A 16,880-nucleotide genomic window follows, 5' to 3' on the forward strand; every position below is an offset into this window, starting at 1 on the left:
GGACAATCATTTTCAATATGGATGAAAAGCATCTGCTGACATAAGAGTGACAGACCCACTGAAGGATCACTGCTGCTGGTGAATAAATGCCTCATGTTGTTCAGTGAGGCTGCCAGCAATTTTTTTATGTGACTAACTCTGAAGAACTCAATCAATTTTTCACAGAGCAAAGTTAAATTGCAAAAGAAACTTGACAGTTGTACCACCGTTAACAGGACTTCCACTATAAAGTGAAAAGCCCAGATACTCAAGAAAAAGCTGAGAAAATTCCCAGTGAAGTACTTAACCATCCGACATTAAAAAATGTTAACTCCTCTATGAAAAAGGCCCAAGGCTGAGATGATGGGCTGTTCAGTTCAGGGATGAAGCGCCACAGTCAATCAGTGCAGGCAGCTCACAGAGCCATCAGTCTGTCTAGTCAGTCTCCCATTTTCGTCAGCAGTGAATTTGCTCAAACCTCAAAAACAGGACTGAGAAGGAGAATATCTTCCAGATTACTCAATTTACTGAAAAATAATATTCAGAATATTCTGAACCACCAGTTTTCTAACCTGCAAGCTGTTTGGACACAGTGACACTACTGAAGAGACAAAAAAAAAAATCTTTACTTTGAGAATCAAATGCCTGCTATCAGATTATATTTTTACATCAAAAAACATGTAAATGTATTCTAATACGGAAAGTTGCTAAAGAAAAATGTTTTACTAAAGTAAATGTGCAAAGTGTACTAAAAGGTTGTACTGTAATTATTTTCTTAGTACTTATTCCAGCTGAAGAAGTTTTATAGACTTACTACTCTCTTGCTCAGTTATGGAGAACTGAAGAAAACAAGGTGTTAGAATAAAATTCCTAAAAGTCAGGGTATATGTAGACTTGAAACAAATCTTACCATCTGACAAACAATAGACATTTCTCAGCTCTAAACCCAGTGTGATAAAACAGTGTTTGTATAAAAACCATATTGACTCCCAAAGGGAGTTGGAAATACTTTGCTGGAGCAATATAAAAATGTTTTCAGGACTCATACACATCTAAATTACTAACTGTGGACTAGTCAACACAACAGGTAAAAAAAAACCCAAAACACTCCCCATCAAAAGAATAACATTAAAATAAAATTTTAGAAAAAATTAGAAAGTTACATTATCTATTACGTGCTCAGAATATTCCCTTTCTTTCCTTTCTAAGTCTTCTAGAGTCTGGTACTCTGAATTATGGGCTCCTGACATCTCAGTATTCTGGAGTCTAGAATCAAGTTGTTTCTGTAATTCTTCAAAATCCTGGGAAAAAAAGCAAGTGATTTTTTAAACAGAAAAACAGAAATAACTTCTACATTCAGGAGTGAATTTGTATGTCAGTTCTGGCTCATGGCTAAGGAAGCTGAACGAGAGTATTCACAAAGTTCTGTCTCTGGGTAATGCACCTTCTGCAGCAAGCAAAGAAAACTCAAGGTATATGGCAGCTCTGAACTACATTTAATACAACTACATATATTTCCACTAGTATGTGAGTACAATCAAGACTGTTGTCCATCTCCACTGAATTCAAGTTTTAGTAAACACTGCTCCACGAGCTTTCATACTAATAATCCTCTGAATCTATCCACAAATACTTTTATTTTAATGCACATGCCTCATCTTAAATGGCAGCTATGAGTGTACATGCTGTGTTTAAAAGCACAGGTAAGTATCCAGATATGATAATCAGATAGTGTTTCCTGCAGCATGCTAGCACACACGGATGAACAGACCTGTAATGCACATAAGGGACAAATTACAGGATACATGATTACATGGGTTTTTAAAGTTTTTGAAATGAGGATGATTTTTTCCAAAAGCTAATGATACCAACAAATACCAGTCTTCTGCCATTACTTAGAAGGTTGGTACTGAAATGGATGATACTTCAGCTGCTGAAACATGCCTTACATAACAAGCATTTACTTTTAATACCAGCCAATCTTGGGTGTCAATGCATTAACTTGATACCCTTATGCCTTAAAGAAATGTAACCAGATTTTGACAAGCTTCACAAACAATTTCATCAAAATCCCATGAATTTTTCTTACAATGCAGAATTAAAAGAGGAAAATGCTGTCTGCAACAGATCATATAATCCTCTGTCTTGGCAATGCAGTAAATAGTTTCCAGTGCTAATGCTTTTGCTTATGACCAACATCTCTTTTCCATGGTATTCGTAACCAGCCTCATCCCTTATGTAATACTCCAACTGTAAAGCTGTCATGTTTCCAAGACCTTTCTCTCCATAATATAGCACACAGGAATCCCATATTGACACTTAAACAACTGGACTACTCCGGCAATCACTGCATCTAATAAACAAGATTTAGTCTTTGTCTTGCAGCAGCTCAGTTAAGTGCATGAAAATACCGATGCTGTCAAGCCTCACTGAGGGTTAGGCTATATTGGGAAATGTGCTTATCTATATTACCTCTGTGTTTATAATTTGAAGTCATTACCAGAATTCCATCAGAAATGGGGATTCACACATCAAATCTCACTTTTCATTCAGTAAATACAATCAACTTTAATACTAAACCTGAGGATTTAAGGCAGAAGAGTGGTTTTAAGGCAAAATGCATTCTGATATAAATTATAAGGTACAACTACAGAGATTCCTGATATTAATTCACAGATTGTGAGACTGCACAAACAAATCTCAACAACTAGAGCTGACAAGCTGATAGACTGTCTAAATGTGAAATTCCATCCGTATGTAAGAAAAAAATAATCATTACTGTGAGAAAATTAAATATTGGACTAGGCTGCTCAGAGAAATGGTGGCATCTCCTTCAGTGCAAATATTGAAGACTGAGATTGGCAAGGCACTGGATAACCTTACTTAAGGCCCTGCTTCCTACAGAAAGTCGGACCAGATGACCTCCAGATGTGCCTCTCAGCCCAGACTCTTCTATAACTCTAGTCTGGAAAATGGAAAATAGAACCAGTAGCTCTTCTATTTCGTTTAGTTGTGTGAAGCTTTTTTTCCTTCTAATGATCTTAAAAATAGTACTGTGACTCTATCTGAAACGCATATTGACTGTCAACGTATGTCTTACACTTCAGAAGTGGCATATGGATTTTGATACAAGTATAAAGAAGAAAAAAGGACAATGAGGAAAGTAAGTATATTTTCCCTTGACGAAATCCCCTAGTTTCCTTCTGGTACTTCATTTCCTGCTATTTTATTATCAGAATTGATACATGGGACCAGACAAAGACCTGATAATTAGAAAATATTAAATCTGAGTGAATAAGGTTCACAATGTTTGCTTGAATGGATTCAACTACGAAATACTTTTATCCTTGAGCTACACACATCACTGTCCCGATCACCTCAAACAATAACAAAGAGGAAATGCATACAAGGTAATAGAGAGAATCAATGAACAAGGTAGTTTCTTTGCATTTCTTCTGAAAAAATTACAAATGACATTACTGTTTAAAAGGACTAGGTGAGATAGCCCACTGTGGCAGCTTGCATCAACTGGTGGGATTCACTCTTTATTTCCTGTGGTCTTAAATATTAACCAGCACAAACACTTACATTTTCCTGAATTAAAAGGATCTTCTTGAACAAATCATCATTAATCTTCTTTTTATGATAAAAGTCTGTAAGGTATATTTTGAGAACCTGAATAAACATCTATTTAAAAGGAAGGAAACAAAACCGAGGGTAAGTGCCTGTTCAACATCGTAAGATCATCCTTGTGATAACTTTCGTTGATTTAAATCAACCAGTGAGACTACAGTGAATCATAAGCAAAATAACAGAAACATCATCAGCAACTCTGCAGTACTTCCATTGTGAAAAATTCTTTGGCTTTGGCTTCAGTAAGATACTGAAAGATGGTGCTACATTCTAACAAGAACAAGGACATAATCTCATATATCCTTGTAACCAGACTGACACATTTGAAACTGTCCTTTACCGGAGAAAATGCAGATCACTTAAAAATATAAAGCCTATTTTTCTAAAGTTTAATGAACCCCTTAACTGAATGATACTAACATATTCATTACTATGATTTCAACTGTAGCCAGCCAAATGAAGTATCAAACATTTTTATATACAACTCTAAAGTAACCATCTCAAGTTCTAGCTACTTTCTCTTACAAAAAATACACCTATATTCCAGTTGTGTGCTTTTTTTTTAAAATATATTTAATACTAGTGTCTTCAAAAAGATGTTTTTGAACACGGGGATAATTTTTGCTTAACCTCTTCCCCTCTAGCCTCAATTAGAGTGTCAGTGTAAAGACAATTCACTTCATTACTAACTGCTGCAGCATTTTCCAATGTGACAATAAAAATGTGAAAATTAACAGCCACCTGCCTGTTATTCATGTACTTGAAAACAGATGATGCAGAAGTTGGCCATTTTAAACATAAAAACATAAATAAAATTGTATTTACATATAAAAGCAGTTATCGAAGCCAACATTTCAGCTGAGCAAAATCTGGAAAATATGCTATAATTAGAGATCTCATTCCTCTGCTCCACACTGGGTGCCAAAAAGACTGCCATAAAGCAGCCATGTTTTGGATCTCACTTCCCAACGTTTTGGATAGGAGTTTGGCATGTTCTGAACACACACCACCAAGATAACACATATTGTAAAAAGAAAAAAAAAGAATTCAAGAAAACACTGAAGGAAGAGGATATGTTTCCTTTTCCTAGACCTGATGTTAAGAACAAAAGACTTAAATCAGAGAAAGCAGAGTGGAAAAGGAAGAAACTATTTTCTAGACTGAAATTTTTTTCCCTTTTCTGCTGATAGCAAAAATATGAAGCTATTCAAAGCTTCAGCTAAAGGTCAAAGTCATCTGACTTTTGTGGTAATTTCTGGTGGGCCACAAAGTGTGTGAAATGCTCATTTTCTCAGTGTTTCTGTGATTACATCACCATGCTTCTACCTTACTTTCATTTACAAATTGATGATTAACTTTGAGATTAAGTTCAACCTTCCCTAGTCAAGCTAAACTTCCCTTTCTCATCTACTTAGATGGGAATAACCATTCAGAAAAGAAGCTGCTTTCCAGGTTCACTTTCATGCTTCCTCCTTTAGGTTGTGTAGAAATTTGTTCAGAAAATCCCACCCCTTGAAATATTCTCAGTGTATTGAAATAAATTATATCAGAAACGTCCAACATGTTTAAACAGAGGTTGGGAAAGAAGGGGAGGAGAAAGCTGCATACTTTATGTCCAGATTTATATTAACTAAGCTAAAACTCAGTAACAGTAATGATTCTGTACTTGATCATAACTAGCCACCACAAACTCCTAACTGACTATTCAGTGGCTTTAATTGTATACATCCATTTTTGGGGTTTTTTTGTTGTTGGGTTTTTTTTTCCTGTCAGCTCTGGATGCTGTGACTTGATGTAGGTAGCTATCTATGGTTTAAATGGGTACCTTAGTTCCTCTGTCCTACAGAATCATGATTATTGTACTTATCACAATGGTACTCATTCAGCTGAAGTGAATTTTCAATTTTATTCAAAAAGCTTGGAGTCCTTGAAGTAGCAATGCACAAGCATTGTCCTTAAGACAAACTCATCTACTAAATAATTTTTTCCATCTTTTTATGAACCTCAAGTGCTGTATGCTGTTCTCTGGAGTAGAGTTTAAAAACAAATTTTTATATTATCCAGTCTGTCCCTCTGTATTTCACAGTCCAATATATTTCATTATATTATTTTATTCCTTTATGAAGTTCATATATATATGCAGAAAAAATAAAGACAATACTGTAGAAATGCAACTCTGCTACACTACTTCCCAGCTAGCCAGTTGTTTATGTTATTTCCTAAACTGATATGTAACTAAGATGTTCAAAACAAATAGCTATAAATGAGACATGAGTACCTACCACATGTTTTTCTTTTCTGAGTTCAGTATCAAGAAGCATGAGATCTTTTAATATAAGACTGCAAAGGCAGAGCTTAACATCAAAACTAAAACAAAGATTAAAAAAGTGTTAATATCAATCTAATGAAGGTTACACAAAAGGGTAACACCATGTAATAGTTTCATTTAACCAGTAAATTCTCCTGAAAGCACTGCCCCAAAATGGTAGTCGTCACTTTATTTCCACATTGTCTTCTTTTTCAGATAAAATACATAAGACTAAGCAAAACAAATTATTGCTGTTAACAAAGTTAGGGTTGCAGCTCCCTTTAGAAAAAGGCGAGTTAAATATAGGCATGAGTGGCTACAACAAAGGGAAAACAAGGCTTTAAATTAAACCAGCTATAATAAGAGTGGACATTTTGAAAATATTCTTCATCACTAGTACCTTCCCCAGTTCCCCAGTGACACAAATACGATTTTCCTTATTCTTGCTAATGAGAATACAGATACATATGTATTCATCTAGGGACACCTTGCCACGGTGCAGCTGAAAAAAAATCAGAGCCGACAGTTCATTTCGATTAGCAGTACCTGCTCATCAGTGGCATGTCTGAGAAAGAAACTGTTTTCCCACAGTAAGACTTGAGCAGTTCGCATTAAAACAGAGAGAACAGACCACTGCCACTTGCTGTTCGCAATGCACCTGTTGTGTGACTTGATGTTGCACAGTGCAGGGGACTCCAACCCCAGTTGAGCATGCCACCACACGTGTGAACTGAGCGTAAGAGCCAAAACAAAGGGATCTCCATATTCAAACAGTGACATACCTTTTACAAGACAGCTTTTGCCAAAGTTCTGATTCCCACAATTTCATAAATATCAAACTTACCTTTAATATGTAACATGATGTATTATTTTAATCTCCACAACCGTTTTTTTAGGGTTATAAGCAGATAACCCTGTCTTGATGTGGTGAACGTATGCATTCAAGCACAGCCTTTGGTTTACACCAGACCTTCAGTGATCATCCTGAAAACCGCTGGGGCACACTAGGAAATGACCAAACACAAGGGCAGGTTTTCTTCTTACCTCTCACACATTAGCACTTCAGGGAAACTGGTCACCTTGAGGAAGGCTCGAGCCTGAAATCTGTCATCGCTTGTTGTGGAATGTATTGTTGTGGAGGAACTGCAGTCCTCCTTGTCTCCCTGGCTCAGGGATCCCAGGCTGCCTGACGTAGATGTCTCCATGACCTGATTAGGCAGAACTGCCTGCTTTGGATTCTCATGCAGAGATGGATTGGATGAGCCATCTGCCAAAGGCTACAGTCAAAGAACATTTACAAGGTCAAATAATACAACACAATAAGGAGATAAACATCTCATCAATTTGCAGTGTTTACTTTCAAGTGAAAAATTAAATATACATGGCAAAAGTGTTTCCACATAAATTAAAATTCATCATACTGATAGGTTCCTGCACTGCCCAGAAAGCATTCTTCTGTTGTGGTTATCTGCTTGGTGCATGTTTTCTTATTGAGGGGCAGATCTTCCTGGGGTGTTTTCTTAAGGCTCCTTGGACAGTCTCAACCTCTCCTGACTACAGTGAAAACTGACTGGACACCATATAAAGCACTGCAGGTTTCAGAGGGAGCTGAAAGCAGCTGATGTCTTACAGAATAAGCCCTGAGACAATGGACTATAAACAAAGAAACATCCCTATTAAGCAGGTTGGAAGTAAGTTTTCTTCCATTACTTGACTCCGCAATGTACTTTGACATAGAATGACTGTCATTAATTTTTGCAAGTAGAATTTAAAACCTTACCCTAAATTTCTGATTGATGGGATAGATCACTTTTGCCTTTAATGCAAATGCTGTGACGTTACTGTTCAGAGGAGACTCACTTTCCTGTGTGGAAAAGAACAGAGAATCATTGGGAACAGCAGCAGAACTAACAGTTGTTCACTCTAAGAATCGCGTGCCCCTTCTGGTTCCCCTTCTGGTTACACAACTTAGAAATTCCTATTGATAACTATTTATTGACTGTTTCTGCTTTGGCACAAGAAGTCTTCTGTAAGACTCATTCAGAGTATGAAACCCAGAAAAGGGAACTCTGTCATTACCACAGCTCAAAAATACTTTTATTCCTGCAAGGGAAAATAGGCAATAGCTGGTACTCACAAGTATTCTCATTTCAGGTTTTTCCCTCCCTGTTAGCAGCAACTAAAGATTTCACATGAGAGACTGAAATTATCTTAATAATAGAAACTACTAAAGCATAAGCTCCACAGATATCATTATGCCTATAAATTCCATCTTTCAATTTAAATAAACAATAAACAACACTAGTTGTCATTTTTTCCAGGCAGAACTTTTATAATACAACCCTTACCTATAATCTAGAGAAAATATCAATGTTCTTCCAAAGAACTTTTTATAGATAATGCATTCTTTTCATACAATCTGCTATATCACGTAATCTGACTTTCTGTTCCTCCTCTTTCCTAGCCACTGCTTTAGGCACTGAAACAATGGGATAATCAGCTTTGTTTTGTGAGACTATGTATGGCTTAATAAAAGGTTGGCTATAAACAACAGATAGAATGTTTAAATCCAAGCTTTAGGAGAGTTCCTGTTCTAACTTTCTTGGTTTTGTCACATGAAATGGAAGAATCTGATTTGTCAAAACGCAATTTTCTTTATATAGATTTTTCTAGGAAATATCAAAGCACTAATAGAGTCTAAAAATAGAAATGGGAAGAGAAGGGCAAACTACGTCATTCATTAGACTCTTTTATCATTGTACCTTTTCATCTCCATCTCATTTATTTCCAGAAGTAATTTTTGGATTTACTGATAAAGTTAAAAGCACAAGGTCAGGGTGTAAAACACTTGCTCATACCAAACAGTCCCACTGCTGCAATACATATCCAGGCACAGAAGCCGACAGAGCTATTGCTCTGCAATGGCTGGAGGCAGAGCAGCTGCAGTCTAAAGCCGTAAAGCCTTGTCACAGTGTGCTAGAACTAACACATTCTGGTTCTCAGCAGGCATGAGTAATACACAGTTATTATTAATACAGTAATTATGGTATTATTGTGATGTGGAAGGTCCCAGAATGAAAATACCTGTTTTCCTTAAGTGCTCTAACATAACTAAAAGCATTTTCCACCTATGCTTCTTCATGAACTGCCAATTTGATGCTAGTAACAGCAAAAGCCTCTGGGAATTGGAACAAATTAATAGAAAAAAAAATAACTTAGTAGTTAGACAAATAGGTGGGAGAAAGTCCCTTCAAATAACAAGGTTACTTCTTAATGTGTAATAAATGAGCTAACATGTTTGGGAAATGGATATAGTTGTGAATGATCACCCTTAAAACACGTGATCCCATTTCAAAAGGACTGGTACTATGCATAAAGTTATATCGTCGAATAAATTCTCCTACAGGATTTACACTCCAAAAGAGTATCTAATCCATCTCACTTGGTGTGCTGTACTTTAACTCAAGCAAAATAACCAACCATGATTCATCACCATTCTTGATCACAAAACTGAAGATTAATTACCTGCCAGGATTTAAATCAATGATAAAATGTTTACAATAATGTCTATCTTCTCTTTGTCTGGAAACCTGTCCTTGTTACAAGCTAAGCTCCAGACCGGCTGACTTTAACTGACACTTTCTGCATGTATTTAATTTATCTATAATAGACTGAATGAGTTAGCTGAACTGCACATTTTTTTTAAATGTGCGGTTTAAGTCACAACCTTTAGCTTCACCAAGAGTACTCAAATCAGCTTTGGGTGAAAGGCAGTGACCTAACTACTACACGGTAGAACTGGTTCTCAAGTTATTTTGAGATTATCACACCAAAAAAGTTATTTGAATTTTTGACTCAGGGTGGGTTAAGCTTATAAGCTTATACCTTCTCCTACTTTTCTTTCCAAATTGTTTCTCTAATTGTCCTTGAATCCCAGCTCACCACAATGGTGTTTCAGTACTTGTGGTCATTTGAACTCTGCACTGTATCTTCAGCTGGTGCCTGAGGGGAGAACTTCCTATGTGAGAAAGCCATTGAAGATGCTGCTGTTTGCAAACATACTCATTTTACTTCATTTATGATTTCTCCCTCTACTGAGTACAGGCTTTAGAAGTTGGAGCCTTTAAGGAGGCTTTAGAAAAAAAGTATTTGTTCTAGATTGAACCTGATGAGGGAACTTTGTTATTGTCGAAATTTCTCTAATAAATCTCCTTCTCCAGGAAATAATCCACTATCAACTATCAGCACTGATTTCAGTACTTAAGAACTTTTTCTTATGTCTACAGTGTTACTTTTTCCCAGCAGCCTTTTGAAATTAAGGACAATGTAGAGACAAAACCAAAGAAGCCCCTGTCCAAAAAGAACTCAGGATCTTGATTAAAATATCCCAAGAGAAATGGAATTCATACGGGGAATGAGTGCCTGAAATGGTTGCATTCATAAGCAGTCATCAACTCTCACTCTCCTTCTTACACTTTTTCTGAACACTTTTTAAGGGCTCAATTCCAAATCCAGGAAAATTAAGACAGTTTGGATCAGGTCCTGAATGAGCTCATTGCTACATGCAGCAAAATGGACATCCACCAAGAGCAGAGCTTTACCTCCAGCACCATTTCCTCTTTTGATGTGTAGGGTTCTGCTTTATTTTTCAGGATCGTGTGCTCTTTTTCATCAGAGTTGAAGCTTTCCAGAAGTCTCTGGGAATCATCCTTCTGAACTTCCGAGAGAAAACAGATAAAATATAACACTAAGATCACGCAGACTCACTGGAAACATCTTTGACAGCAGCCTGGATACATTCATGTTTCTGTCCTGAAAACTATTTCAGTATTAGTTGAAAATTCTGGAAAAATACAAGCTGAAAATTAATGAGAATTTTACCTATTTGAGAAGGAATAATTTAATGAACTTTATGAATTTGATTTATCAGTGCAGAAGTAGAATTTTAATCTGAAATATTGTTAGAGGGTGTAAACATGTCAAATCAATCCATCTGCTCTCAAAACGTCTTACTACTGACTATGGAGTCAAGCTCACGGTCTGAGTTCAAACTTCTCAATTAAAGCAAGTTAATTAAAATTGTCTATAATTGCCTGCAATGAATAGAACGCCAAGTATTTTTGTTCCCCAGCTATGAGAAAAGCTTCCTAAACGAAGTTTTATGTGTGGGAAAGTTTCTGTGAGGAAGAAATAACCATAAGAAAATGTTCACCATCTTCCTTCCCCAAAAGCAGCCCATATCATTGGCCTTTACTTCCCTAATACACATACAGAGCCCCTGGTATGGACACAGACTATGTGGGAACAAAACCTTCTCCTGTACACATCTTCCCTGTGTACTAGAGAGACCAAAAGATAATACTAATGCTGGTCAGTACATCCAAACACAGCATTGCAAGGAATTCTTTTAGCGAAGGAAAAGATGGCAGCCACCCTACCTTGACTACTTTTTAAATTATTTTTCAGGTTTTCAATCCACTGATGGCTTTTTGCTGTAGTCTAATGATATGGCTGCAGCCACTATGCATGTAACTGTCTTATGGAAAGATTCCCCTTGAATTATTTGGCCACTTGGTATATAGAGTAGTGCATTTTCTCAGAATATAGTGAACTGCTCAGCCTTTGAATACATTTCATTCCTTATGACTTGCCTCTATCACCTCTCTGGAATTTAAATGCTCAGTAATACAGATCATATTCTTGGGTTAGTCTCTAAGACATGGTGAACTGCAGATGCTAGTTCCTAAAAATCTACTTATGACAAAAGAACAGCTACAAGTTTCCCTCAGCAATCTTTTCACTTATTTGTCCCAAACCAGAAGTTCACAAAATTTAGGTTGAGTGATTGAGACTTGTGGAAGTAGCCACGTTGAGTTCACAACTGTACCTCACACTATAGCCACTCCAAAATGAGAATTTGCTTTTCTTGTTTTCTCCAATTGTTCGTATTCATCCAGTATTCCTTTTCACTCCTTTATATCTCCAACACTATCATTTTAAAAGCATTTGCATTTTTTCCAGGATTTGTTTTTCCTGATAACATTTCTAATCTCATTGTCTTCCTCTCCATTTATGTCCTTTGTTATTTTAGCAACTGAAGTGCTGTAGAGCTCCCATTTTAGAGCATTAAAAATTGAATGAAACTAAGTCTAACTGTAATTATTGCAACACTTCATCAGGCTAATCTACTAGAATACCATAATGAGACAAGCTCCAACCCAAAGGGCCACAAGAGTCTCCAGGCAACGCTTTACTCTAACAGGAGAATATTATTGATAGAAATGTATTATGACACACCACATGGTCTGAAGTTATCATGGTAAAGGTTTCTTCTTATAACTATCCCAGTGCGTCCTATGCACGGACCATCAAACCAATAAGGCACTTAACTGCATACATTTAAGTTCCACAGATTCAGGCTGAGATCTGTAGAATAGCGATTAATTGGGGCCAAGTGACAAATGCTAGTGGCTTATTGTGGTGTTTCGGACTCCAGGTACTTGCCCTGCTCCTGTTGCAAGGATAACTCAGCTGCTTGGGAAGGAATATGGCATACTCAGGTAAACTATCCCTGCTTTTATTTTGGATACAGAAGGCTGTAATACGTGCAGTTCAGTACCTGCCACACACACAACAGGCTTGCTCCATAGCATCGGTGAGGCAGACAGTACAAAGAAGGAACAGGCACAGACAGCCTATGGTAGCCCTGTTTGATTTGGGAAATCAGACCCATAAGACACAATCTGCCCACCCTGCAATGTGCTCTGTATGCACCAGCAAGCAGTTTATTTTTCTTTCAAAATAAACACCACTTTTACCGCAGCAGCATTGATTTTAATGGCATTTAAGCACCTAAATGCATCTGAAGATCTGGGCCAGAGAGAACTGACAGCTTCTATTCCCTATTGACATAAATGACATAAAGGATAAAATTGTACATGGCTATATTTGAGTTGGTAGTGGCAGTACAATAAAGATACCACCTATTAATGCAGGGAAAATGGGAATTGAATCAAAGAGGCTTGCACTTGCACAGGATGCATTGATCCAGCATTTGAAGTGCCTCCATTACTAGGCTAAAGCATGGCTTCAAACAGAGTTTCAATCCTCCTACATAAAAGCAGTGGGGAGCAAGAGGATTTTTCTCTTATGTCATGTTTAATGACGATCAACACTAGCAGATACGCACACGCAGCAGAGCTGTTATAGCTGAAAAAAAGTGTGGTTAGAAACCAAGCGAAACCAGACCCCCCACTGCAGGTTAGCGGAATGCTCTGCAGGGTTCCAGATTTCCCAGCTAGGCCAGCGTCAACCATTGCTACATCCAGTCAATCCAGTATGATTTGGGACTAAACACGATGGGAGAAAGAAGCGCAAGTCGATAACAATTCTCAGAAAATATGTCTGCCTGGTAGCAGTTCTGTGGGTATGTGCTACCTCTGCAATCCTCAAGTCCAAACCAACACTTTATGTAATAAAGAGATACAAACCATCCACCACAGCCCTTAAAACAGCAAGACAGGTACGTTATTAACAAAATCACATGCTTTAGAAAACCCTGTTGGTTTCGCATCAAAGAAACTGTAAGATGTGTTCTGTCTCCTTTATTTCTCGGGTATGTATGTATGTGTGTACCCTCAGTGCAGTTATTGCTGTGGGTTAGTACTAATACTCTGCTTGTGCTGTCTGTAAAATGAACTTTGGAAAAGTTCGCAAAATGTTTTGGAAACTGGATTGTTCTTACTGGTTTAGGATGGAAACTAAGTGTTTATTTTCAATTATCTCACAAAGTTTCTGCAAGCCGGGTACACCCTCCATTATCCCCTAAAAAGCAATACAGCCTTGTCCAAGAAGTGATGGCTGGGAGAGGCAACTAGTGGGTCACCTATGTTAAAAATACAGGGCAGCAGGGCAATATTTAGAACACATAAATACCTAGACCGGCCTCTTTTTTGAGTCAGCCTGTTTGTTTCAGTGAATTTTTAAACGAAGCAAGCAGTAAAATCCTTCCCAACAGAGGTGTGTCAAGAGCTACGGGGCTCCCCACCGACCACTGCACCGAGCTCCCCCCCCCCCCCCCCCCCCCCCCCCCTCCTCGCGGTCACAGCTGCTGCGTTCGCCGCTCGCCCCGCGGCCCGCCCGGACCCCGGGCCCCCGGCCCAGCGTGGGCAGCGCCGGCCGCCCCGCGCCGCGGGCAGGGCAGGGCCGAGCCGAGCCGGCGCCGCCGCCCCTCACAAACCGGCCTCGACTCCTCCAAGCTGCTCACCCCGAGGCAGGCCCGAGCCTCCCCGCGGCGGAAGGCAGCGGGGAAGGCCGGCGGCCAGCCCCCCGCCCGCCGGCCCCGCGTACCTCTCTCCGCCGGCGCGGCCCGAGCGCGCAGCGGCAGAGCAGGGCGGCGGCGGCGGCGCCCAGCAGCAGCCCCAGCAGGACGGCGGGGGCCAGCAGAGCGGGCAGCGCCTGCAGCGAGCGAGCCCAGAACTGCAGACCCACCGCCCGCAAGCAGCCCCCGGCCGCCGCCATCGGGCGCGGCCCGGCCCGCAGAGAGGAGCGGGAAGGGGAGGGGAGGGCCCGCTGCCCGGGGCCCCTCCGCCGCCCGCGCCCCGCCCGCGCCGCGGTGGGAGGAGACCGATGGCGGATGGATGCGGCGGCGGCTGAGGCCCGGTCTGGCTGCGGGGCAGCGCCTGGAAAGTCTCCGCGGAGCCCTGCGCGCCCGCGGAGGGCCCGCCCGTCACCATGCGGCGGCTGCTGGCCGGCCTGCTGCTGGCGCTGCTCCCGGCGCTGCTCCCCGGCGGGCCCTCCGCGCCCGTCCCGCCCCTCGGAGCGGCCGCCCGGCGCGCCCGGGCCGGGGGCCGCCCCCCGCCGAGCCCCGCGGAGGTGGCCGGGGCGCCGGGCCCGCCCCGGGAGCCCTGCGGTCGGACGGCGGCTGCGGTAAGGCGGCGGGCCCGCCGGGCGCTGCGCGGGTGGCGGATCCGTGGGCCCGGGGCGGCCGATGGCGGCCGAAGGAGAAGGCCGCGGCCGAGGGCGCGGCGAGCCCCCCGCGGCGGGGTTTGCTGGAGGAGCGGCGGCCCAGCGGAGCAGCGGCCGCTTCCCAGGCACTTGGTCTGGGGGCAGCGGCCTGAAAACGGCCGAGGGCCGGCGTGGTCGGGCCACCGCAGCGTGCCCCGTGCCGGCAGAGGCTGCGCCTGGGCATTTGGTGCGTTTTTATCCGGTCACAGCACCCTTGCCCGCTGGAGTCAGCCCGCTCTTGGGAATGCCACTAGCGGTTTAGGATACAGCTTTTATGTTTCATTGTTTATCTATCAAGCTCTCTCAAAATGTGCCAACGTAGTTTTCTTTTGCCCATGTGGAGAACACCTGAGACTGGGGTAGGGGATGGAGCGAGTTATGAGCAATTAGTTTGTGGTGTGAGTACAAGAAGACTAATCAGTAGGAAATAGTATTGCAGGAAAATTAAAAAAAAAAAAAAATCAAAACAAAACAACCAACACCCTGCCTTATTCTTCCACCAGAAAAATAAATTAATGTAAAACTTGGGAAAATGTCTGCTGGCAATATTACTGCATTAAATTAATTACTTTTGAAGCATGATGGGAGTGCTGGCCCATAGAATTGGCACTATTTGCCCCTGCAGAGCCCCTTGTGATGCCCTCTGGTATTATGGACACACTCTGCAGCAGAGTGGAAGAATTGTGCTGAACATCCAGACTGTATTTTCCAGTGCAGACTCTTGAGAACTGAATGTCAGATAAGGCAGAAGAAAAAACAAGGGGTGCTATAATGTCATTTTTAGTTGACGCACATGGACATACGAGCACTGTAGATTTTTGTGCATGAGCTGTTGTAAAACCACAGATGAATAAAATGCCTGGAGTCTGTGGAAATCAGGAGCCATTTGTACACTGATTTCTTAGGAATAAAGCTTGTTGGCTAGCAAGCCACATTTTCTGCGTGCCTTTCTGCACGCTTAGACCACTGTCTACTCTTGTTACAGGCTCATTTACAAAGGAACTGTTGACATTTAACATTGACATTCATATTTATGCTGATATAATGCATAAGGGTAATATTTGGGATTTATATTTATAAGCAAGATTTATTTCAACATTTAACAGACCATCGTATCGGTGTTTTGTATTTTCATCAGTGTTTTACACTGCTGTCATTACATCCGTTTAGTGTACTGGTACACAGTTCCTTAATGCAGATAGAGCTCTAAACTGCTCTAGAAATATCTGGCAAAGGTTAATTCCCTTTTAACATGAGATTTCTACTGCTGCATATCCATATGGAAATGCATACATATATGTATATCTCTCTGTCCACCAGACAATTTTTTGTTTAAGTTTGCCACTGGAGTTTCCTGGGTTTTCTGTGTTCTTGAGATGCTTGGCTACTCAAAATTCAGGGTCATATAGATTGTTTAACCAGTGAGAAGAAATTAATAACGGCGTTAGAGTTTTGGCATAACTCAGTTTTTGTTCAAGGATTCTGGAGTGCAGGGAGAGCTGTACAAGGTATTTGCAGATAACCTCTAGCAAAGAGCTGGGGGCCTGGGGCCTCCCAGAGCTGCATCCCGGGGCTTCTCAGAGTGTGCTGCATGTTCCCGCGCTTGTGTTCGTTTCTCTGTCCTTTCTTTCTCTTCCACAAGAGCTGCCTCCAATCCCATATGTACTTGTTTTCCAGAGCAGTCACCACTTAAAACCCAGGACTCCTGATGCATCCACATTTGTGATACGTCTTGCATTTGCTGTTGTTTTGAGGGAAAGTGCCCTATCTGAAGAGCACACAAGGTTAACTAAAGTTACAGCTTTAGCAATAATCAAACTGATGGCTTCCCTGAGCAGGCAAAGAAGAAAATTGCTCCTAACTTGCTGTACTGCAACAGTGTTATTGACATAAGTCAGTATTTAAGGTTACTCACATTCAATGCTTGAGAACAGACCGAAACAGCAAGTGTGGG

At 40.8% G+C, this 16,880-nt stretch overlaps 2 protein-coding genes across 3 annotated transcripts in view; one reads left to right on the top strand and one right to left on the bottom strand.

Annotated features, from left to right (window-relative positions):
• EVC (EvC ciliary complex subunit 1) overlaps positions 1-14,509 on the bottom strand; it is a 60,609-nt gene extending 46,100 nt beyond the window's left edge. For both annotated transcript variants that reach the window (XM_074822107.1, XM_074822106.1), the window contains exons 1-7: positions 14,270-14,509; positions 10,522-10,632; positions 7,701-7,784; positions 6,965-7,197; positions 5,895-5,979; positions 3,568-3,666; positions 1,143-1,280 (exon numbers count right to left, since the gene is read on the bottom strand). In XM_074822107.1, the coding sequence (XP_074678208.1) occupies positions 1,143-1,280; positions 3,568-3,666; positions 5,895-5,979; positions 6,965-7,197; positions 7,701-7,784; positions 10,522-10,632; positions 14,270-14,440 (921 nt within the window). In that variant the 5' untranslated portion in view covers positions 14,441-14,509. The remainder of the gene's footprint in view (positions 1-1,142; positions 1,281-3,567; positions 3,667-5,894; positions 5,980-6,964; positions 7,198-7,700; positions 7,785-10,521; positions 10,633-14,269) is intronic.
• A 586-nt stretch (positions 14,510-15,095) lies between these two features.
• Positions 15,096-16,880, top strand: part of EVC2 (EvC ciliary complex subunit 2) — an 81,479-nt gene continuing 79,694 nt past the window's right edge. The window contains exon 1 of the mRNA XM_074822108.1: positions 15,096-15,113. The gene's annotated coding sequence lies outside the window, so the exon portion shown is untranslated. The remainder of the gene's footprint in view (positions 15,114-16,880) is intronic.

Source organism: Strix aluco, chromosome 4, assembly GCF_031877795.1.
Source record: "Strix aluco isolate bStrAlu1 chromosome 4, bStrAlu1.hap1, whole genome shotgun sequence".
Taxonomy (NCBI): domain Eukaryota; kingdom Metazoa; phylum Chordata; class Aves; order Strigiformes; family Strigidae; genus Strix; species Strix aluco.